The sequence below is a fragment of the Phodopus roborovskii genome, unplaced genomic scaffold, assembly GCF_943737965.1.
Source record: "Phodopus roborovskii unplaced genomic scaffold, PHOROB, whole genome shotgun sequence".
Lineage (NCBI taxonomy): Eukaryota > Metazoa > Chordata > Mammalia > Rodentia > Cricetidae > Phodopus > Phodopus roborovskii.
In genome coordinates this window covers 1278903-1304340 of record NW_026126691.1, presented here as the reverse complement: position 1 = coordinate 1304340, position 25438 = coordinate 1278903, and the positions used below count along the sequence as shown (strand labels likewise).

The window sequence follows — 25438 nt, the reverse complement described above, 5'->3', positions numbered from 1 at the left end:
CTTCATTAAAATTAAAGCAAGTGGGAGCCAGTTAGTGTTGGGCAGAAACATGGATCCTGGGTGGCCAAGAGAGAGCCATTGTTTTGCATTGTTTTGTGAAATCCCATGGTCCAGAATACCCGCAACTAGCCTTTAGCAAATTAAACAATACCAAGTCCATGGGTCCAGTGTTCCCTGTGAGTATCCCAGTTATAGCCTTTCCAGGGGGGAACAATCCTCACCCTTAGTCTTAAAAGAACTGACTTTTCCCCCAGGGACAGAGGAAGGGAAGGATGCAAAAGCTGAAGTGCCAGAGAGTTTCCTTGGGATACTCCTGTCAGAACAACACTAATTAAACAGGGAACTTAATTTATTGGCCAAGGAAAAGAGCTTCAAAACTTCCCAGCTAGCATCGCTGACTTCACCGGGCCTTCTGCCAGCTCTGCCTCGATGTGTATGCCACCCTGAATTGACCGCGGAGGACTTCAAGGACCTTCTTAAACAGCCCTGTGTGTTCATGGAGTTCTCACTGATCTACACTGCCCATCATTGGACCTTCTTAAACAGCCCTGTGTGTTCATGGAGTTCTCACTGATCTACACTGCCCATCATTGGAAGCAGGCTGAGCTACAGAGGAGGGTACACTCCCAGCATCTCAGTCCACAGCAGTGGAAAGAGAAATCACTCTCAGGGAAAGGTGCTCCTGGGAGTTCCAAGAGAGCTTCCATTTCCAGAAAAGAACTTCAGAATCAATTACCTATTCACTTTTACAGTCCATTTAGCATTTAAACTATCGCTTAGAGACAGGGTGAGAAATTTCTGTAAACAACCAAACCATTTTGGAGTGCTTGGGGATTTGGGCCTGGAGACTGGCATAGAACACCTGCTGTGCTCCATGGCCTAGTCTCAGTCCCTCTCTTCTGCATACAAAACAAAGACCCCAGGTTTCCTTTACTAGAAAGGACTCTCAGTTTTGATTTAGCAACATTAGATTTACCCCTCTAGAATCCCAGATTGTGAACTTGGCTGGTAAGTGGTTTTTTTCCTCCCTCAACCTGGATCCATCTGTTTCTTCCCAGTTTGCATCAGTGACACCATTTATTGACCTTTGCGAAAGTGTCAAATGCTAGTGGGTCAGACTTAGAGGTCCACCACTTTTCAGAATTGTTTTTTTTTGGGGGGGGGTATGACCTTGCTTGATTGTATTTCAATCCAAAGAATCTAAGTGGTGAATCTGGGGGTACTGTCATGCCTCCAGGTAGACACCTGGAACTCCCAAGAGCAGGATACCTGATCTTCCAGAGGGTACAGGTGCACTGGGAACCAGCTCTGATTCTTGCTATTTTTGAGCCTGGCAGTTGTATGCAGGGCCTTTTCAAGGCCTCCTTCTGTGCACTTGACAGCATAACTCCTCAGTAAATGGCAAAGTAGTTTCAATGTCTATATATCATGGACTTAATTAGAAGGAGATTAAAATTCCTTTGTCCTGGAATGGGCAAGATTTGACTTCTTTCCTCTATTAAAAGCAGATGGGGCTGAAGGTGAAGCCCTGAGCTCAGTCCCTAACACCATAAATAAATAAACTAAACTAAGTAAAATAAGGGCCACATGAGCTCATACCACCTTTCAAAGATTTCTATCTCAAAGCAGTGTTATGAAAGATGTACAGGCAATCTGTACAAACTGTAAATTTCTACAAAGCAGGGGTCTAATCTCAAGATTTTGGGACCTAGAGGATAAATTGGAGCCAGTGTGACACCTAAAGGTAGGACCTTGTCAGGACACACTTTCCTGTGCACAGACATACAGCCCTGAGCCCACATGAGTGAGAATCAAGTGTTCCAACCAGTGCAAGCAGAGACAGGAGGCTGCCCTTACAGAGCCATTAAATATCCCTGAGAGGCAAAGAGCATCCAGTGAACAGTCACTTACTCACAAACAGTAGGGAAGGACAGACCCACGAAGGCACTGGAGAGATATTCTGTGTACATCTCATTGGAGACTCCTTCCAAGTAGTATTTCTGCCACGTGTCTTCCTCAATCTAAGAGAAAAGTGCACAGGAAGAGTATTTCAAATACAGCCACAACCTGACAGAGGGAACTGGAGTTATAGCCTCAGTTAAACAAAAACATGTACTAGTCACACAATGAGCTTCCTGTAGACAACCGTCTGAGCAGCTTGGAGCATACCACAGAACCCCTAGTGACCCCCAAAGGCATTGAGTTCAGTAGATTTCCTTCAGAGCACTACCTTACTCTAAAAAACAAGAATGTTTAATTGCATTTGTGAGTTACAGAGGGAGACTTGTGGTTGAGATTGTGTGTGTATGGGTGTGACTGTGTGTGTATGTGTGACTGTGTCTGCATGAGAGTATGAACATATGTACATGTAAGTATGCCAGAAGAGGGAGTTGGATACTGCAGAGCTAGAGTTCACAGGCATTTGCAGAATACATAGCTTGTTATGTGAGTACTCATGATTATGTAACAAACATCTCTGGTCCTTTACAACCTTTATGACTTCTAAGGCTGTGGGGACACGGGACACACACAATAATGGGAGGTACGTTATCAACTGACACAAATTTCTGGAGAGCAATTTTGCAGGTGTTTTCAAAATTCATGAAACCATATACTCTTTATGCAGGCCTCCCATTTCAAGCACCTGTAGTCAAATATTGAAATGGGTAAGACAAAGTTAAAGGGCTATGGGTTTGTGCCACTCTTGAGACATGTCTTTACATCATAATCACATATGCATACCTTTTCTGTTCACAAAAAATTACAAATAAGTTAGGTTACAAGAAATTTTAAAATTCAGTGTGGAATCCTGATGAAATTTTTAGTTTCTTTTACACTCATATGTGTGTACATGGGTGAATGCCATGTGGACATGGGTATCAATGGGGGCCAGGAGAAAGCATCAAATCTTTGTCAGCCACCCAGTGTGGGGGTATTGGGAACTGAACTCAAGTACTCAGTGAGTACTCTTAACCACTCTCTGCTTTTAAATATATAGGGCCATATAAAAATGTCTAGACATGTTGATAGCAGAACAGTATCAATTATTTCTGAGTGGCAGAATACTAGTTTTTAAAATAGATGAATGTATTGTCTGAGGACTTTTACACAAGGATTCACACACACATGTATATGCACTACACTCTATACATTTCTACTTTAGGGGGAAAAGGGGTATTTTCCATCCTACTTAGAATAACACAATAAGCAGATTATAGTTTCAAAGGGGCCATGTCCAAAACTTCATTAAAATGCATGTTTTTGGTTTTTCTAAATAACATGGTCTTGCTGGGTTTCCCAACAACCATCAGCAAACACAGTGCTTTCACTGGAGTCAGTCTTTGAAAACTAGTGAACTAGACAAGAAGGCTGAACCACTCCAGGAGCTGAGGAATCAGTCTCAGTGGCCTCCTAGGCAGGCTCTGAGCAGCAGCCTCCTGTGCTTCACTTCCTGTGATGGCTCAAGTTACAGGAAGACAATAGAAGCTGTTCCACCCACAATATAGCTCATTACAATGTGTTCTGGTCCTAATGCTGTGAGGAATCCTGGCCATGGCTCACCAGTCAGTTAACTGAGAAAAATGCAACATCGGGATTTGAAGAATACATGGGAGCCCGGGAAAGGGTCTAGGCTTCAACTATGGGGTTATGCCCTGGCAGCCAAAATCCAGAATGAAAATTTGAGAAGTAAATGGAATGCTCCCTGTTCCCATGCTTTCATCTGCTTCATACTCAGCTTCAGAACATAGGCCATAAGTTAACCTTGTTGGGAGGAGTTGCTCTGTCTGCTCCTCTATGTCAGGTGTTAGTTACCCAGTTCTTTGGGCTACTGGCTGATTATCTACAAACTGATCTAGCTTATAGAGGAGTACTTGAGAAAAGGAGTTGTCCCTCAGCAGTTTCTGTTGCTAAATGGTATACAAAACAAACAAACAAACAAATAGACAAACACATGATGTGTTCAGCAAAGCATGAACGTCTTAATTTCTGCAAATCTAAGTTCTCAATAATCTTCAAATAAGACATTTAGTAACTCTAATTTAAATGAAGTTTAGTGTGCTTTAGTAAACATTTCATAAAATAGAATGTTTTAGCAACAATATTACTATAACTTTTTGATGGTACAGAGTATACCATATGAGCTCCAGTTAAATATAAAACTTAAAGGAGGGCTTTGTGGGAAAAGTTTGTCTAAAGTGTAAGAGTCCTATCAAAATTACACCTGATTTCTCCATGGAAACCTCAAGGCCAGAAGGTCCTGGATAGATGTTCTACAAGTATTAAGAGAACACGGATGCCAGCCTAGACTACTATATCCAGCAAAACTCTCAATCACTATAGATGGAGAAAACAAGATATTTAATGATAAAACCAGATTTTCCCAATACATATCTACAAATCCAGCCCTACAAAAAGTATTGGAAGGAAAACTCCAACCCAAGGAAGGTAACTATGCCCACAAAAATGTAGGTAACAGATAATCCAACTACACCAGAAACCAAGGGTAAACCAGAACAAATATATTCACAATACCACTGCCAATAACAAACCTAACACAAACAAGCATCAACAATCAATGGTCCTTACTCACCCTCAACATTAATGGTTTTAACTCACCTATAAAAAGACACAGGCTAACAGAATGGATGCGAAGACAGAATCCATCCTTCTGCGGCATACAAGAAACACATCTAAGCTTCAAAGATAGACATTACCTCAGGGTTGGGAAAAGATTTTCCAATCAAATGGAAGCAAGCAGGCATGGCTATCCTAATATCTAACAAGTTAGACTTCAAACCAAAATTAATCAAAAGAGATGAAGACGGTCATTTCGTATTCATTGCAGGAGAAATCCATCAACACAAAGTCTCAGTTCTGAACATCTATGCCCCTAATACAAAGGCACTCACATTCATAAAAGAAACACTACTAAAACTCAAAGCTCATATAAAAACTCACACACTTATAGTGGGAGACTTCAATACACCACTCTCAACACTAGACAGGACCACCAATCAGAAATTCAACAAAGAAACAAAAGAACTAACAGAAGTTATGTCTCAACTGGAGTTAACAGACATCTATAGAACATTCCATCCAAAGACAAAAGGATATACCTTCTTCTCTGCTCCACATGGAACCTTCTCTAAAATTGACCACATACTAGGTGGTATAACAAACCTCAACAGATACAAGAGAATAGGAATAGTCCCCTGTACCTTATCAGACCACCATGCTTTAAAATTGGAATTCAACAACAACACAAATAGCAGAAAACCTGCAAACTCATGGAAACTGAACAATGTGCAATTGCACCACACCTGGGTCTAAGAAGAAATAAAGAAATTAAGGACTTTCTAATATTCAACGAGAATGAGGACACAACATACCCGAACTTATGGGACACCTTGAAAGCAGTGCTACGAGGGAAGTTCATTGCACTAAGTGCCCATATGAAGAAAACAGAGGATAGTCACATACGAGAATTAACAGCACAACTGAAAACTTTAGAATAGAGAGAAGTGAACTCACCCCGGAGGAGTAGATGCCAGGAAATAATCAACTTGAGGGCTGAAATCAACAAAATAGAAACCAGGAAAACAATACAAAAAAATCAATGCAACGAAGAGTTGGTTTTTTGACAAAATCAACAAGATAGACAAGCCTTTATCCAAATTAACGAAAAAGCAGAGAGAGAACATGCAAATCAATAAAATCAGAAATAAAAAGGGGAACATAACAATGGACACAGAGGAAATCCAGACAATTTTCGGGTCATACTTTGAAAATCTGTATTCCACAAAAATTGAAAATTCAAGGGAAATGGACAAATTTCTGGATAACTATTACTTACCAAAATTAAATCAAGAACAGACAAACAACTTAAATAGACCTATAACCCGCAATGAAATAGAAGTAGTCATTGAAAGCCTTTCAACCAAAAAAAGTCCAGGGCCAGATGGATTCAGTGCAGAATTTTACCAGTCAAGGAAGAACTAATACCACTACTCCTCAAACTGTTCCACGAAATAGAAACAGGAGGATCATTGCCAAACTCTTTTTATGAGGCCACAATAACCTTGGTACCCAAGCCTCACAAAGACACAAGTAAGAAAAGAAAACTACAGACCAATATCCCTGATGAACATTGATGCAAAAATACTCAATAAAATACTGACAAACCGAATTCAAGAATACATCAGAGAAATCAACCACCATGACCAAGTAGGCTTTATCACTGGATTGCAGGGATGGTTTAACATATGAAAATCTATCAACGTGATCCACCATATCAACAAACTGAAAAAGAAAAACCATAGGATTATCTACCTAGATGCTGAAAAAGCCTTTGACAAAATTCAACACCCTTTCATGATAAAGGTCTTCGAGAGATCAGGGATAACAGGGATAACAGGAACATACCTAAACATAATAAGAGCAAAATACAGCAAACTAACAGCCAACATCAAACTGAATGGAGAAAACTTTAAGCCAATTCCTCTAAAATCAGGAACAAGACAGGGTTGCCCTCTCTCTACGATCTCTTCAATATCGTACTGGAAGTTCTAGCTAAAGCTATAAGACAACAAAAGGAGATCAAGGGGATCCAAATTGGAAAGGAAGAAGTCAAACTGTCTCTATTTGCAGATGATATGATAGTTTACATAAGCGACCCAATAAACTCTACCAGGGAACTCCTACAGCTGATAAACACCTTCAGCAAACTTTCAGTATACAAGATAAACTCAAAAAAATCAGTAGCCCTACTTTTTTCTGACGACAAAGAGACAGAGAAAGAAATCAGAGAAACATCATTCTTTATAATAGCCACAAGCAACATAAAGTATCTTGGTGTAATGCTTACCAAACAAGTAAAAGACCTATACAATAATATCATTTTGGCTCTAAAGAAAGAAATTAAAGAAGATACCAGAAAATGGAAAGATCTTCCATGCTCTTGGATAGGTAGGATAAACATAGTAAAAATGGCAATCTTGCCAAAAGCAATCTACAGATTCAATGTAATCCCCATTAAAATCCCAGCACAATTCTTCACTGACCTTGAAAGGATAATAATCAACTTTATATGGAAAAACAAAAGACCCAGGATAGCCAAAACAACCCTATACAATAAAAGAACTTCAGGAGGCATCACCATTCCTGACTTTAAGCTCTACTACAGAGCTATAGTTCTGAAAACAGCCTGGTATTGGCACAAAAATAGACAGGTAGACCAATGGAATGCAATTGAAAATCCTGCTATTAACCCACACACCTATAAACACCTGATTTTCGACAAAACAGCTAAAATTATACAATGGGGCGAGGACAGCATCTTCAACAATGGTGCTAGCACAATTGGATGAGGGTGTGTAGAAGACTGCAGATAGACCCATGTCTGTCGTCATGCACAAAACTCAAGTCCAAATGGATCAAAGACCTCAACATCAATCCAGCCACATTGAACCTTGCAGAAGAGAAAGTAGGAGGTACCCTTGAGCAAATTGGTATAGGAGACCGCTTCCTGAACATAACTCCAGGGACACAGACACTGAGAGCAACAATTAATAAATGGGACCTCTTCAAACTTAGAAGCTTCTGTAAGGCAAAGGACACAGTCAACAAGACCAAACGGCAGCCCACAGACTGGGAAAAGATTTTCACCAATCCTATATCTGGCAAAGGGCTGATCTCCAAAATATAACAAAGAACTCAAGAAACTAGTCAACAAAACACCAAATAACCCTATTAAAAAAATGGGGTACAGACTGAAGAAAGACTTCTCAATAGAGGAAATCAAAAAGGCTAAAAGACACTTAAGAAAGTGCTCCACATCCTCAGCTATCAGGGAAATGCAAATCAAAACAACTTTGAGATACCATCTTACTCCTGCTAGAATGGCTAAAATTAGAAACACCAATGAGGACTCATACTGGAGAGGATGTGGAGAAAGGGGAACACTCCTCCACTGCTGGTGGGAGTGCAAACTCATACAGCTATTTTGGAGATCAGTATGGCATTTTCCTCAGGGAAATGGGAATTAGTTTACCACAGGACCCGGCAATCCCCCTCTTAGGCATATACCCAAATGATCCACATCCATGCAACAAAGACATCTGTTCAACTATGTTCATAGCAGCACTATTTGTAATAGCATGAACCTGGAAGCAACCTAGATGCCCCTCAATTGTAGAATGGATAATGAAGATGTGGCACATCTACACAATGGAATACTACTGTGCAGAAAAAAAAATGGTATCTTGAAATTTGCAGGCAAGTGGATGGCACTTGAAGAAACCATCCTGAATGAGGTAACCCAGTCACAAAAAAAGAGGAACATAGTATGTACTCACTCATATATGGATTTTATACCTAGAGCAAAGGATCACCAGCCTATAATTCACACCACCAGAGGAACTAGGATACAAGGTGTATTCTAAGAGACACATAGAGACAGCTTACCTGAACAAGGAGGAGCTAACTGGCCACCAGACTGATAGCTGGGAAGCCAGTATGGGACTGACTCAGGCCCCCCTGAATATGGGTCTCAGCCAGAAGGACTGAGCAGTCTAAGGGACCTCAGACAGTGGAGCCAGGATGTATCCTCGGTGCACAAAAGGACCTTGTGAACACATCCCCCATGGAGGGACAACTGTCTTAATCTAGAGACAGAAGAGAAGCCCTAGTCCCTACTTCACATGACCTGTCAGATCTACATGACCCCAACTGGATGGCATTGCGCTACATGTGGAATTGGGGTGGGGGGATGGGAGGGGAGGGTGGTTAGTGTGCATGTGAGAGGGCAGAGAGGGTAAATGTGAGGGAGGGAGGGATGAAGAGAGGGAGGAAGGAAGGAAGGGAGGGAGGGAGAGAGGGAGCGAGGGAGAGGGAACTGGGATGGACATGTAAAATAATAAATTAAATAAAAAAAGATGCTTTGACTCCAAAATTTAAGTTCAAGGACAAGTTACTAGGGAAAAGTATTTCTATTTTTGTTTCCACAGAAAATGAAAAGCTGTGGATTCCTTCCAGACTAATATGGTTTGGTCAAGCCAGACCGCCTGAAACAGAGTACAGGTGATCCTACATTCAAAACAGCTGGACAAAACAGCCTTGCATACTACAGCCAGGATTTCTGTATCCTCTTACAATCCCCCTCTGACAGTGCCCCCTACCAGAAGGAAGTAGTTTGGAAAGAACAATGCCCAAATTCCCAAATATTGTCTATAAATATTTGTTTTCATTTAAAAGGACTTGGTTATATAAAATAAATATATTAAAAAAAGAGTCCTACCTATTTTTAAGAGACTTTTTAATTAAAGCACTTTTTTTTATTTAACACTCTTTATCAGTCCTTTGAGAGAATTTCATGCAATGTATTTTTAACTTAATTAACCCCTTCCTTTAAATCTTACTACAACCCCCAACTCCTACCCACCAATTTTGTGTCCTCCCCTTTTTTTTTAAACTTTTAATTTATCAAGTCCAATTTGTGCTGCCCATATATCTCTTGGGTGTGTATTAATCTACGAAAGTATAGTTGACCTACCAGGAGCCATACCCTTAATGACAATTGATGCTTCCTTTCACAACAGCTATTAATTGTCAGGAACTCCTCAGCCAGAGGTGGGACTTCATGCCCACCTCCTATCTCCAGGCTGGCATTTTGTCTGGCTTGTGCCAGACTGGCTTGTACAGTTCTTTAATAATATGTCAGACATTTTCTCTAATTTAAGTATTATAAGTGACTTTCAAAAATACTGACAATATAAACCTTATCTTAACATTACCGTTATTCTTCAGTTAATGTGGTTTTAATATTGATCACTTAATTATTTTAGAACAAATTTTGTTGTAGTTAATCAATCAATTTGGTAAGTAAGTAGAAACAGCTTCTTTATGGAATAACAATATTGTTCATGCTTCTGTAGACTTAGCAAAAATATGTCATTGATTCATTTATTCAATAAATATTTACTGAATATGTTCGATATTGCGGGACTTATTCTAGAGGCTGATTGAATCTGATTTTAAACTGGTGTTCTCTTTCTCACATTTTTCCTTATGATGGAAAAAGCACTACTTGACTAAGATATAAGTGACCATCCTACTAGATACATCTGTCTTCCTTTGATTTTCCACATCTCTGTTCCCGTACTTTGCTTCTGTGGCTAATCTGAAGTGGTTGTAGACAAACATCTGGAAAAAAAATGTTCAAACCATTCTAAAAAACAAAATACATTTATAAATTCTCAGATGGTATCTACAAGGGTGGACACAGAAGCATCAAATCAAGTGTGCAAATAGTAGTTCAAAATTCATTGTCCTGACTGTAAGCTTTCACATTTTTGGAGTTATTTGCACATGCACAGTCCACAATATTTTTTAAGATTTCCAATTAAGGCATCAAACACATACACATGCACACACACATATAAACTGCTAATTTAATTGTACTAGCATCTTTCCAAAGGACATGAACTTAGTAGGGATGTAAACTGGTATTGCTGCTATGGGAAACAGTGGAGTAGTTCTTGAATTCAAAATATAATTACTATACAGCCAGCAATTCTGCTCTTGAATACATAACTAGAGAAAATAGGAAGGGATCAGAACATTATTACTTATGATAGCTTAGAATGTGAAAAGACCAAAGTGTCCACGGAAGGATACGCAGACCTTCAAAGGCATATTGTTCAGCCTTCCTCAAAAAGGAAATTCTGGCACATGCTGCAGTTATGGATAAGCCTGACAACATTATGCTAAGAAAAAAAAAGGCTACAATCATAAAATACAAATATTTAGAGTTTGGGGGGTTCACTTATTTGAGGTCCATGCCTGAAATTCTAGAATAGACAGTGTAAATGTGGTCATAGAGGTTAGGGGCAGTCATTGTTTTCATGGTAGAAAGTGTCAATTTTGCAAGATGAAAAATTCTGAAGATGGATGGTGGTGATGGTTACACAGCCATGTAAATGTACTTCATGCCAATGAGCTATGCACTTAAAAATGGCTACAGCAGTTAGTTTTATATCATGTATATTTTACCACAATTGAAAAACATTTAAAGCCTCATGATTATAACTGATAATACCTAAACTCAAGGATGACAAACCATGCTAAAGAGAGAACAAGAGTGAGTTGGGCTTTGGAACCAGCCCTGTTGTCACTAGGATCTCTCTCTTGCCCTCAACTCCTCAGGCCTTGCAATCTCCATTGAAAGAATTCAGAGGATACATGCTGTGCAGAGGACAGGTGAAGTGGATTACAGAACATTCCCAAGAGCTGAGGGCAAACAATGGCCAAGAGCTGAGCACAAACAGAATGTATGCAGCCTTGTCTTTTAAAAGAATGCCTCATCTGACTAGACAATAATATTATGAGCTTGAAGGCAGTTTAGAACATCATGTTACCAAGGACCAAAAAAATTAAACTCAGATCCCATTTTTTGCCATTTGAGATATCCCAGGCTATCTTGAGTATGCTATGCAGCCAAGGATGACCTTGAATTTGAACTTCTGCCCTTCTTGCCTCTATCTCCCAAATGCTGGGATTACAGGACTGTATCATAATGCCCTGTTTATTGGTGCTAGAGATGGAACACTGCTATGCTCACACTCTACTAACTGCAAATCTCAAACCCAGACTCTATTCTGTGGACCAGGAATCAAAATCCTGCTCTTATAGTTTCTGGTTTCCTAAACTGCTGATTAAAATGGAGGAGTCCATCTGGACCCTGTAACATATAATTCTGCTGATATCTGACTATATACCTAACACTATGACACTGTACCATATCCCAATCTAGGAAATGGAACTTCATTCTCCCTAGCCTGTATTGGGGCTTAAACCATGACATTTGATCATGGTTTAGCTTCCTAAGTCTCAAGCATGTCAACAAGCAATAAAAAAGAAAAGAAAAAAAAAATCACATCTTTCATCTATGTCAATGGAAGCACCATAGGAGAGGAGAAATAAATGTAAAATAGGTTGAATTTTAAAACTGTGTATTTAACACTGGGTGGGGGGCTGAGATAAAACAATTTAGAGAGAGTTGAGGGAACTGTTATCATTCTGAGATACACCTACTTAAAGTCAGTCACAAAGCCAATTAGTAACACAAAGAGGATTTAGACCTCTTGCCTTGAAATATGGCACACAAATGCTTCCTTCTCAGTGATAATAATATAGGTGTCCAGAGACGGTATTTATGGACAGAGAGGGTTTGTTATATACAAATACTCAATGTGGGGACAACAACCTATCAAGGACTCAGAAGCTCAAATGTGAACTTAGCTGGAGAGTTCTAAGGGAAAAAAAAATAATAATTTCTACTATATGAAGTAGAACTGTCCCAGCCTACAAGTTCTTTCCATAAATAGTACATGCTATTCCTCATATTTATATCATCCAAGTATTTTTAACCGTAATGTGAAGACCATTTCCCAGCAGAAAAAATGAAGGAATGGGACCAAAACGACTTAAGAAAGGGTGCCAAAATTAATTTTCCAGCCATTCAGCAATCAGTCAAAGGCAAAGCATTTCCTGAGGCAGCAACTTATCCTCTGGCTGTCACTTCAAATGCCAGCTGTCTCAGAAGAGCTCCTAGCAAGATGAGCAGGTGATGTGCTGTAGGTCCTTATTCATCAAACACATACAGAACCCTCAGTGAGAAAAGAGAATGAGCCACTGGACTAGCCTGTCTATACCTCTTACGGTTTTATTTATCTACCCTTCACAATCTAATTTTTCAACCAGTTTAGTTGAACCACCCAAGTAAATGGTTTTTATACCAACCCATGGATGGACAGCCTCACCATCAATGTGCCTTCCAACCAGAATCAACAGCCTTGGCTCTCTGAAAACTCACTCCTTCCTGATCCCATGTTCTGAATGTGATACTAATGGTGATACTAATGATTGGTTGGGAATAACACCTTTAATTTTTTTTTTTTTTTTTTTTTGTTCTTCACCTGATTAGAAAGATACTGTGTTTCTCTATTGCTAATAGCCTGGTGGATGTGAGCAATTCAACTCTCCTGGCTAGGGTTATAACAGCCACAGTGATTTCTGTTGCCAATGAATAACTATATCAATCAGAGCCAAACAATTCTGGAAAAAAAATCCATCTACCCCAGGAGCCATACAAATGACCCTGAAGGTTATCAAACACACGTCCTTATTTAATTGAAAATAAGTATATTACCTTAATTCAAACAGCTATTTTTATACCTCAAAAACAAATAACTAAAAGAAAATCATAGAGATTGATGATCATTATGTTACTAGTAGCAATAAAATGGGGTAAGCCATAACATCTACATACTAATATTGCCCCACATGGGGTGGTAGCCTAGCAAGTCTCTACTCTACTTAGTATTTGAATTCTTAGTGAATAGTCCTTCCCTGGTAAGATGCCATTTTAAACCATGGAAATATATTACCAAAACCAGTTAGCCATATATTAATGAATAGTTTCACATACAAATTAGACAGTATGTTGTCCCTGCCCTTTTACAGTGTGGTATTCTACAACAGTGTGGTGACATAAACTGACCAACACTATCTTAGACCCTCTAAAAACATATTTATTCTGACAAAAGAAGAAATAGTACCCACAGGATATGTCAAGCGTTTTACTACAACAATAAACATGAAATCAGAATTTATGGGCTCTTGGCTGACTTGTGTGTAGAGTTGTTGCTAAAATGAGTGCAGCCATTTATACTCACTCATTCTTCAACAGAGTGCTGTCATTGGGGAATACTTGATGGAGTTCTGCATGCTCTCAATTCTAGCTGAAAGGACAAGTGTTGAGGTGTTAATGGGACCCCATCACTGGCTATGTTCATCACCAATGAACATATCCGTGTTGATCAATAGGACAGGTGGATGTTCTTGTCTCCATCCCTTCTTAGCTTCAGCACAATTACAGATCCTCATAGCAACTTATAGAATTAAAAAGCCAAATGAGAGAAGAGTGCTAAGGACTGCAGCGTGCCACCTCACAGAATGGCTCCCTGTGCAGCTTTGGAGGATGGGTGTGCTGGTGATAAAGTGAGAGCCAGAGGGAAAAAGCAGAGGCACAGGATGATCTACCTTTCCAGAATGTTCTTCCTCTCTGGCCAAATGGCCTATCAGTGCCATACTTCTTGGATCCCAATGGGGTCAGCAGCCTTTCTGGGAATGATGTTGGATTTCAGGGTCTTCATCACAATTTGGCACCCCATTTTTATGGCCTATTTCCGGGCACAATTTACAGAATGAGGGAACAGAAGGAAAGAATCTCAGATTTTTCCAAAGGTGTCAGAGTGATGTCAATTAAAACATGTTATTTGAGATTTGATGGAATGCCAGGTAATTGGTTGCTTTGACCTCGAATGAGTAAATACACAACTGGCAAGATTAATTTGAGGTGGACTTGAACGAGACTTTTTATTCCCAGATAAATGGGCTGCTGACAATCAAGTGAGTTTTGTTGTTGTTAGACATTACATAGGAAAAAAATCAACCCCTGTAAGGCATTCAGAAAAAAATCAACAGAGCATATCACATGCAAAAACATTTCAATACCTGTGATTTCCCCCTAAAAAAAATAGGGGGAAACAAGAGTTACCCCAGCGTAGATTATTTCTGGAGGGGCATGAAGTGCCCAAGAGTTTGAAGGTAAAAAATGGTTTAAAAGAAATGCTGACATGATACTTTTTCAAAAGAATAGCCATGTAGAAATTATTTAAGACACCATTGTCTCTGTGACAGGAAACTGGTACTGTTTTTGGTATTGTAGGATTTCCCTTCTCTCTTGGTTTCTCTCTAATGTAGAAAAGGTGCTTTTGTTTAGGACATGTCAAACTGTCTTAAAGATTGGCCTATTTACCATCTGCCTAAATAGGAATTTGGTTTTGCAATCTTGCTAACAGTTCATAGCATCTTCACTTCTGTTCCAAATAATAATGTTCTTAAAATGGCCTTAGAAACCACGCTAATCAGGCTAGAGGAGCAGGAAGTGACCATTTCCTGGCATTGGCAGCTACCACCAGACACACAGTTAAGCCTGGCACCCAGGAGTTTCCAAGGGGCCATTCTCAACACATCTGACAGGAAAGAACTAGAGTTTTGTTTTGATTTATAATATTTATTATCTCTGTGAACCTGAATGTTTGAAAAATCAAGCAAAAAATGAATTACAAGAAAAAAACAAGAAAGTAAAGCATACCAAGTATGGGGCCAATATTTTAAATCCCTGGATCTGACTAATATAAAATCAGTCAATTGAACTGCTTAAAGATTGTTATTTCATTTTCTATATCTTATCTCCTGACAAGTGAGCTACATGTATCTCCTGGCATAGTCTATATTTGAAGTTCCATTGGCAATATCACACCCTCCTGTCTTATGATCTTTACTTTATGTTCACAACTTCCCTGGTATTTCAAAAAACAAGTATTACTTTTTCAGTTGAGATTACAATGTGAACTGCTCAAAAGTTATTATGAAGTGTAGCCTGAAACCATGGTGAATGGTGAGGGAATTTTGTGCTACAGCTTACTAGAATTGTAGGCTCTTTTGAAGAAAACATTTTTATCTGAGTCTCTACTATCTAAAACTGGGTATAGTACACAGTAATAATTTGGTGATATTTTTGAATGAATAAAAAAACTAACTTTTTAATTAAATTTTAAAGTTTTTTTATATTTTAATGTAACATTTCTGAAAGGGAGAAATGGTATCTGAAGTCAGAACCTTTCTATTTCAACAAGTAGACCATGGAGATAGAAAATGCTAAGCAAAATACTTCTTCACCCAAGTTTCCCACCCTGTCATGAATGTTTCCTTCAATCTTCTATCAAAACTACATCTCTCTGTAGCCATTTTTCATTTTCAAGCTTCTACCTTTCTTGTTGAGTTACATGCCACCTGAGTTTTCTCATGTCCCCCATGTGATGTATTTACCTGATTTCATAGATACCCATGTCCAATGTCCAAGCACATTATGGCTACTAGACACTCCATATCCAATATGTAGGTGATACCTGGCACAAAGAATGTGCTCAGAGTATGCCATTTGGCATCAGATATTCTCAGGTCATTTGATCCATCAGACATCTGACTGGAACAGAATGAAGCCTAATGTGAGCACAAGGCTCTCCATTACTAGCTGGCTCTTTACAGAAGGGAAGGTCTGTCTTACTAACTCTGTCTTCTGTTAGTAGAACAAGCAGCCTTGTACCCTACAGCTAGGAAGTGTTCAATCAGTACATGCTGAGTCTATCTGGGATAGAGAAAACAGGAGAAAGAGACAGACAGTAGCAGGCATGATTTTTCCACATTTCTAAGAACAAACAAGCATGGATAACTTTGTATCATTTAGTGGTGGAGCATGAAATGAACCAATTTTGTCCTCTTGATGCTGGGAAATTCTACAGTCTTAAGCTCTAACAAGGAGGTATGTGTAATTGGGTCATTTAAGACTTCCCAGGAAACTTCTTACTAAGAGCAGTATTTTATGGGAAATGTTGTCATTATACAACATCTTGGGGTGGTTAGCAAGTAGCTTATGGTTTTCTAAATTCTAAGATCCAGTAAATTAGAGGCTTGGGTTTGAGACTAGGACAGCGTAAGAACCAGTGTTTTAACTGTCTTCTTTTCCTTCTACTTGTCCAATTTCATTCCTTTGAGGGAAAGTCCTGCTCTCCTTGCTTCAGACTATGTCATCTTCCCTAAGAAACTAAGCTCCTCTTTTCCTTCCCACTGCTTGGATTCCAGTCAACTCAAGCAATAATTCAACAGCAACAGATTGAACCCAGAGGAAACTATATTTGGCAATGCCATTATTCCTATGTTCTAAAAGTGAGTGTGACCCCCCCCACACACACACACACACGAATCTTTTAAAAAAAATGGGAGACAGACAAGGGAGTTAGAAAGAATTAAACACTTAAATTAGTGTTGGAATTATTATCCTACTTCTGTGTGTTTGTGTGTTTTACATGTGTGTTTGTGCACATGCACAAGTGCAGGTGTACATGCATGTGCCATGAATGTGGGGTTCAGGGTTGTGGATGACATGTGTCTTTTAAGCCTTTCTCAATTTTATTTTTTGAGTTAAAATCTCTCCCTCAGACTGGTGCTCATCAGTTTAGCTAGGCTGGCTGGCCAGTGAGCTCTAAGGATCTTCTTACAGCTACACTTCCAGCACTGGGATTACAGGTGTTCATGGCCATAGCAGGCTGTGTGTATGTGTATGTGTATGTATATGTGTATGTGTATGTTTATCTATTTATTATGAGTGCTGGAAATTCAAACTTAGGTCTTCATGGTTATGTAAAAGCAATCTACAGAATGAGACAGTCCTACATCCTGTAAGCTTACTTTGGGTGATACAAACATTTAGTGGGTTGTCTAGGTCTTTGAAAAATCTTTTACTAATTTAGATAATTTGATGAAAATCTACTGCTATTAACAACTTTGTAGCAGTGGGTGTGGCTGATGTTTTACTTCAAATATCCTCAGAGACAACACCCCACCATGTCCAGAACTTCCAAAACTCTGATATGTGCATTGCTCAAGGAGAATTAATAGGAGGTAGTTACAAATGGCACAGTCCTGATGTAGGCTCTATAAATTTACATTTCTAGTAAGCTGCTATGTGATGCTCATGCATAGAGACCACAAGACGGATGGTCAGGTGTTATTTCCATAGGCAGAGATGGACTTTGTGAACCAGACATCAAAGAGACTTCAGTGCAGCCTAAAGGGTTTGAGTTAAAGACAGGGGAAAAATAATGCTCATAAAATACGATTGGAGGCAGTTACAGGGGGAAGCTTGTACATAATCAGGCACAAGATGGGCCTCCAAGTGTTTGGGTTGTTGTGGTAATTAGTCTAAACACTATTTCCAGAGTCCAGATTCATCTAGTTAGCCTCTTGCCATTGATTCGATGACCTCAATAATAGCTCAGTCTCCATCTGTATATGTGCTGTACAGACTCAATAGCAATAGAGATGTCTATATTTAATTCAATTAAAAATAAAGTTTCAGAAAATGGCCCTGATTTGCATCCCTAATTTCTATTCAACTTTCCCATTTTAGGACACAGTGTTGAATGTGAGGACGAAGATGCTTGCCAAGCCAGTCCCATTTTAGTGACAGCAGATTCTGGATACTTATGTCTCCTATCGCTGTACAATATGGCCTAATAAAGTCGAGCCAAAGAGACTAGATTTCATTTCAGAGCAAAGGGTTTGGTCGTAAAGTTTTGCTTTCTGGCTGAACAGAGCTATTGCAGCCTCAAGCATAAATTGTGCTGGTTTTAGGTATCGGGGTGATTGGAAAGCCAAATGGGTTATTTGTGAGCCAGGTATCAAAGGCAGAGTCACCCGGGTTATTGTGCACTCATTGTTGTCTGGACAATCTCTTGCCAGTTAGAGCATATTCTCACAGGAAGCTAGACACGACTCCTCTGCAGCCTCAGAGAGTGAGTTTTCAGCCCTATCATAAAGGCATCTGACTCCAAGTGTGGAAGTGGGCAGTTTACAAATTACTATGTTATTTAGCTGGGCTTAGCAATTTCCTTTTGGGAGGAGGGTGGCAACAATTCTGAGTGCCAACTGATTGAGAGACCAAGTACAGAGCATCTATACCTGAGGAAACACTGGCTTCAAATCTCAGCCTTGCTGTGCCTCTGCCAAACTGCATAACCTTGCTTAACTGCAAAATGGCAGTAGCACAAGTGTTCACCTCTAGGAAGGCAGTTCAAATGAGGTAATACATGCAAAGTGCTGAACACGGGGCCTGACAAATGAATGTGGGTTATTTATTCAGTGTTAGTTTGTAGATGTTTTAAAAATAACAGCTGCCATCTTGCATGATGGGTAATAGTGAGGATGGTGGTAGTAGCGTCCCACATCATGAGGTTCCATTTTTATCTCGAATCTCCCTATTAAATGGCCTTAGTCCTTATATCCTTACTTTCTGGGCTCATGTTGAACTGATACCTGGAAAATCTTCACCCCACATGATGGGCATGCTAATAAACTAGCAATTTTCCAAACACTGTAGGTGTGTGGTGTGTATGTCCCTGTGTGTATTATGTAGGTAGGTAGGTAGGTACATTAAGAGTGTGTGTGTGTGTGTGCGTGTGTGTGTGTGTGTTTGTGTATGCATGTATGCATGTAGAAACAATTGGTAACTTTGGGAGTCATTCCTCAAGTACCATCTGCATTTTTGTTTTGGTTTTTTTTTTTTTGGTTTTTGTTTTGCTTTGTTTTTGAAATATGATCTCTCAATGGCCTGGGACTCATCAAGTGTCTAGACTGGCTGGCCTCAGTATCTGCACTTCCCCAGGGATGGGCTACTTTGTGTCTTCCATCTCTCTTTGCCTGCATTTATGTCTGTATGCTGTGTTTGCACTGTGCCCATGAAAGATAGAGGACAGTTTTGGACTGTAGATATATGCATTTGGGAGCTACCATGTTGGAACTGGGTATTGAACCCAGGTCCTCTGGAAGAAAAACCTGTGACCTTAACTGCTGAGCCATCTTTCCAGCTTCTTCTCTTTCTTCCTTCCTTTGTACTTAAACTTGGTTCCAGGGATTAGACTCAGGTACACAACTATCGCTATGTTCTCAAACATTATTTTTTCAATACATGTTTGGCTTCATTTTGAGAAGAGGCTGAATACTAGGTAAAATTTTAAAAATGAAATTAAAACACACCTCTGATCAGCAACTTTTGCCTCCACTGCTCTCACAATTCAATCCTAGACTTCTTTTACAATCTCTGTTCTTCTAAAGTTTGCAAGCCAGCCAACCTGAGCCTCCTAGAAAGCTTCTTGGATAAAGCAAGCTCAACCCTCCCATCCCAGTTAGCTTATTGGAGTATTCCATCTAACTACAGATACCGAGAAAGTTCTGAGGAGTATATTTTTACCCTCCTTGCTGCATTTCTGGGGAGTTGTTAGCATTTGTTACAGTTTGCTATGTCCAGAGAACTACTAGGCTGGTCCCCACTTTGCAGCTGGCATTTCATGAAATGAGGAAGAGGGATTGCGATGATCCCATCTGGCAAGGGAGGCTCATTTTACCCCCAAGGTTCACTGGACCCCAAGGTTCAAGTGGGTAATGTATTTCCGTCATGGGGCATGGGAGATCCCACCTCTCTTTCAGCAGGTGGCTCATTCCAGCATATAACTGTTTTCCATGCCAGTGGCTGCTGAGGGGTTCTCATTAACACAGTGGAAAGAACACTTAGCAAATCTCCACTGGTTCAGAGGCTTAGGGAAAGGCCAACAGATATGTCTTGTTTTCACCTATTAGTATATAAAATCATGAACCCTTGAGGAGGTGGGGGACTGGCAAAAAGGGGTTTGAGTAACTGGCGCCATTTAGGCTGATGAACCATGTTGCTGGCTGAGAAAATGAACATTGTAAGCATCATAGTTAGAGATATTTTATGCCACCTTGGAGCACAATTCAATATCAGGCTTTGTCCTTTATCTTCTCCCACCAGTGACTCGATGCCAACCTAGTAGAGACTAGGTTTCCTTACAAGAACACACCTAAACAGGATGTGTCATCTGCTCCTAAGAAGGGCAGGGTGTATGGACCAAGGGTTGGGAGCTTTGTGTGCAATGCTAATTTTTCACCAAACTCAAGGTTTTTTTTTTCTTTTTGCCAGACAATTAAAGATTAGAAATAGAAGAGTGCACCCAGAAAACCACATCCTAAATTAGCCTGGGCATCTATGCACCCTATCCCTTGCCTACTGCATGCCAGCCAAATAGCCCACAATTCACAAGCAGGAGTGAACAGGAAGGGTGTAGGCTGTGGCAGTAAGTTCAGAAAACACACTGATCTACAGATATATAGGCACAGAGAAACAGTTACATATGCAATGAGACCTGTGCATGAGCCATTCTCATTACTGTTAGACTGGATACCTATCCTATCCTGAAACAGATACCAAGTATTCTTCCTTTGCTAGATTCTTGCTTTGTTAATCTACTAAAGGGAAAGAGGTAGGGGAAAGGGAAGGGGAGGGTAAGAGAAAGGAGAAAGGGGAAGGGGGAAGAATATAATGGAACTGGCCTTCTCATCAGCCAGTAAATGCCAGCTGAAACAAGAATGCAAAATAAAGTCCTCAAGAAATGAAAGCAAAAGGAAATGAAAAGACAAATTCTATAAACATGGAAGCTAGGAATAAACACAGACATCTGTAGAGGAACTGTTGATGGTGTAAATTTTAAATATCATCCCATTCTTTGGTGGTGAACACTTAGTTCCCAGCTGTTAAGGATGTTTTGGAAGAATGCCATAACTGAGAGCTGTGAGGCCTGTCTGAAGAAGTATGCCACTGGGGGAGGGCTCTTGAGAGAGTATCATCCATAGGTACTTGCTGTTATAATATCTGCTTCCTTGTCAGGCAATGAACATTTCTCCACAGTATGTTCCTTTCACTGTTAAGTTCTATCTGTGTACACAGAACCAAGTAAATAGTGACTGAACCTTCAGAAACCATAAGCCAAATCTTACTTTGTTTCTGTTGGGTATTTGGTCACAGTGGGGAAAGAAACCACCATGCAGAATGAACACTAAGACCTCTTATATCGCAGGTTCAGTGGGCACAGACACATGCTTCTTCTCAGTGGTCAGAAGTGACCTGTCTATAAACAGGATATGGGAAAAATAAGAAGCAGTATTTCTAACTCATACTACTAATTCCATCCACTTTCTATCTCCTAGTGTGCACAGGCTACAGTCCTTAAGACAGGACGTCAGTATCTCCATGAACTTAAAACACCAACCAAGGGGACTACATCATTCTTGTTGTCATGAAATACATGTGGCAGTTAATAGTAAAAACTACAAAAAATATCCCCAGTTGAAGGGTTTTATGGAATGCCATTTTTTCAAGATGGCAAATGGATGCTTAAATTGATCTCAGCACCTTTTCATTGATGTCCCCAGCATTTCTCTAAATCAGTCAAATGGGTGTGCAGTAGAAATAGCCATCTCCCATTGTTCTACCAGAAGATATTGTGCTGCTGCCTGTCCAGGAGATTATCATGTTTTAATATTCACAGCCTCTGGCCAAATATGGATTAGTTCAAGCTCTCCCTCCCCAAAGAGAATGATGCTAGAACAGGTAGTGGTGGTGGCAATGCAAAAAAAAGACAACATTCTCGTTCTTTTAGGGGCACAGGGCAAAGCAAGATTAGTTTCTAAAGAGACATGTGAGTCCTAGTTCTGGATGAGATGAAGTAAACACAGTCTGTTTGCACTAAGTGCCATAAGTCCCAGACAAAACACTTTAGTGGCTACTTCAAGACTCTGAGCAATACACAATGGCAAGGAAGAGGCTCAGGAAAACTACAGTTAGAAATATCACCAAAGCCATTGTTTCCCTGGTATCCTCTGCACTGACTTAAAGGCAATTCAAAACTTGAAAGTGGTTACCTTACAGAGAAAGGTCTATAAGTCTTCACTGTGACTCTGGGAACAAAAAAATGGAATGCCTTATATTCAGAAAGAATGGGGAAATCAATGTTGTTTTCCCATTCTTACCACCAAGTCATCCAAAGGGGACAGCAGCAGGTGGGACAATACAAGCTAGAAGGTTAAAGGAAGTAAAAACGCCTTCCATAAGATCTTGGTTCCAAAGAGAGTGAAAATGAAGCCCTATTGCTTTTTGGCTCCTTACTAGTCAACTCCAAGTGCAGACATGGATGCAGGAAGTGTACACAAAGCAGGGTATCCCAAATCTCACCTGTGTCCTGGCTAGAACATCAAGGAACAAAGGAAGGATACATGGAATCCAAAAGTGTAGCAGAGATCAGAGAAAAAGAGCTTGGAAAAGCAGCCCCTTAGAATGTGATGAACTCACAGACTTACTTACACATGTCTGAGAAGAACCTGCTCTTCACAGCAGATACCATCTTTGAGAACTAAACCACCACCCAGCCTGAAGCTGATACAGGAAAGATCCAACCAACTTAGATGAGGCTTTAAAATAAAAAAAAAAAAAAAAAAAAACAAAGCTGGAGCTCACAATACACAGAAGTCTGGAAAACACTTGTAGCCTAAATCAAACTCAATTTCATGCTGACCAAGACTTAACAAGATTCAGAAATTGATAATTAAATAATAAAAATGTCTAGGCTACAATAAAGAGGAAGAAGAGACAAGACAAAATTCAGCTTTCATGGGAAGACAATTGGCAGATGTCAGGATTTTCATGACAAAAGAGACTGGCATGAGCTGACAACACAATACAGCACTCACATAAATGTTCTAAAGGATGTCACATGTATGAACACAAGCAAACATACAAAGGCAAAAATCGTTAGTAAAGAAAGACAGAAATTGGGGATGGATGGAGAGATGACCCAGCAGTTAAGAATGCTTGCTATGTTATCATAAGAACTAGAGTTCAAATCTCAATATGTCCCATGTAAAATATTAGAAAGGAACAGAGACAAGAGGATTGTGGAGGCTTTTATTTAGACTTCATTCCAGCCTATTCAAAAATGTAAGCTCCAGGTTTAGGGAGAGACCATGTCTCAAAAAAATTAGGTAGAGAGTGACAGAAAAGGACACTCAGTTCCACATCTGGCCTTTGTGTACACACCTGCGCACAGGTGTATACACATGCACATACACACAGACACATTAATGAATGGTTAAATAAACAATTAAATAAATAAATGCTAATAAAGAATCAAATGAAAAATCCATATTGAAAACTACCAACACTAAAATATTCACCTGATGGTTTTGATACGATGAATATTTAAAAAAAATCAAACAGAAAGTATGAATCTTGTGCAACATAAAAGAAGTCCCACTATTCATGTGAGGACCCTAGGAAAACAGAAGGGGAAGCATTGGTACAGGGAAGAATGAATCTGAGTTTCACCAAAACACAAGGCAAGCACTTCTAGAATCTCAGTAAACCTCACCAGGAAGGATACAGAATGATGCCCAGACACATTCAAACAGAAACCTGGGGAAAAGGGGGCTACCCCTATAGGCTAACAGCAGTCAGGCAACTGGGGAGTTCTCATCAAAAATGAAGGAAAGCAAGAGCATTACTTAAAGCACTGAAAGAGAAGAACTGTGAGCACAGAATTCCATCAGCCACCAAAGTGTTCTCTAGCAATGAGGTTGGCCTATAGGCCCTCCCAGTGCCAGCTGCCCAGAAAGGCTCACACAGAACTCACTGTCAAAGCTGACAGAATGGGAAGGACAGCAGAAGATCTAGGCCACCAGAAAAAAAATACAGAAACCCGGAGATCATAAGCATTGAGATAAATATGAAAGACTGCTTTGGATGCTTGATAGGTTGTACAGCATCACCAAGTACCTAATGCATAACACAATACCATGTTAATAGAGATGATAAGGGGTCAAAATGATGAAGTTTCTATATTACATATGAACAGGTGAATGTTTGTAACCTAAGTATGCTAGAGAAATACCACAGATAAAATAGGTCATTGACATTCTAGCATAAAAACGGTCACTAATAATTGCAGGGATGATCTACATAGTGACTACAAAAGACATGTAATGTTTACATCTACAATTATTTAAAATGGGTATATAGTCTCAAATTGTTAAGTGTACTAATAAATTAATTGATTAGACAGTATCCAAATAACCTCAAATAAGACATGAAAGACGAGTAATAAAACACAGGAATCAACCAGGAAGCAACTAAAAAAATATTAACACCAAATCCAAATAGACTGGTTTTGTTTTGTTTTATTTTGATTCATAAATGGTTTAACAAAACCAATGGATGAACAAAGATTCACAGAACAGACTTTTTAAAAATGACCTACTTGGTGTTTTGGTGACTAGTTTCTTGAGTTTTTTTGTATATTTTGGAGATCAGCCCTCTGTCAGATGTGGGGTGGGTGAAGATCTTTTCCCAGTCTGTGGGCTGCCATTTGGTCTTGTCCACTGTGTCCTTTGCCTTACAGAAGCTTCTCATTTTGAGGAGGTCCCATTTATTAATCGTTGATCTCAGTGTCTATGCTACTGGAGTTATGTTCAGGAAGCGGTCTCCTATACCAATTTGTTCAAGGGTACCTCCCACTTTCTCTTCTAAGAGATTCAGTGTGGCTGGATTTATGTTAAGGTCTTTGTTCCATTTGGACTTGAGTTTTGTGCATGGCAATAGAAATGGGACTATCTGCAGTCTTCTACACACCCTTATCCAATTGTGCCAGCACCATTTGTTGAAGATGCCTTCCTCCTCCCATTGTATACTTTTAGCTGTTTTGTCAAAAATCAGGTATTTGTAGGTGTGTGGGTTAATATCAGGATTTTCAATTCGATTCCATTGGTTACCTGACTATTTTTGTGCCAATACCAAGCTGTTTTCAGGACTATAGTGCTATAGTAGAGCTTGAAGCTAGGGATAGTGATGCCT

At 39.6% G+C, this 25438-nt stretch overlaps 1 protein-coding gene across 24 annotated transcripts in view; it reads right to left on the bottom strand.

Moving 5' to 3' along the window:
* Positions 1-25438, bottom strand: part of Kcnma1 (potassium calcium-activated channel subfamily M alpha 1) — a 707058-nt gene that overhangs the window by 151561 nt on the left and 530059 nt on the right. For all 24 annotated transcript variants that reach the window (XM_051174773.1, XM_051174774.1, XM_051174776.1 and 21 more), the window contains exon 15: positions 1912-2021. In XM_051174773.1, the coding sequence (XP_051030730.1) occupies positions 1912-2021 (110 nt within the window). The remainder of the gene's footprint in view (positions 1-1911; positions 2022-25438) is intronic.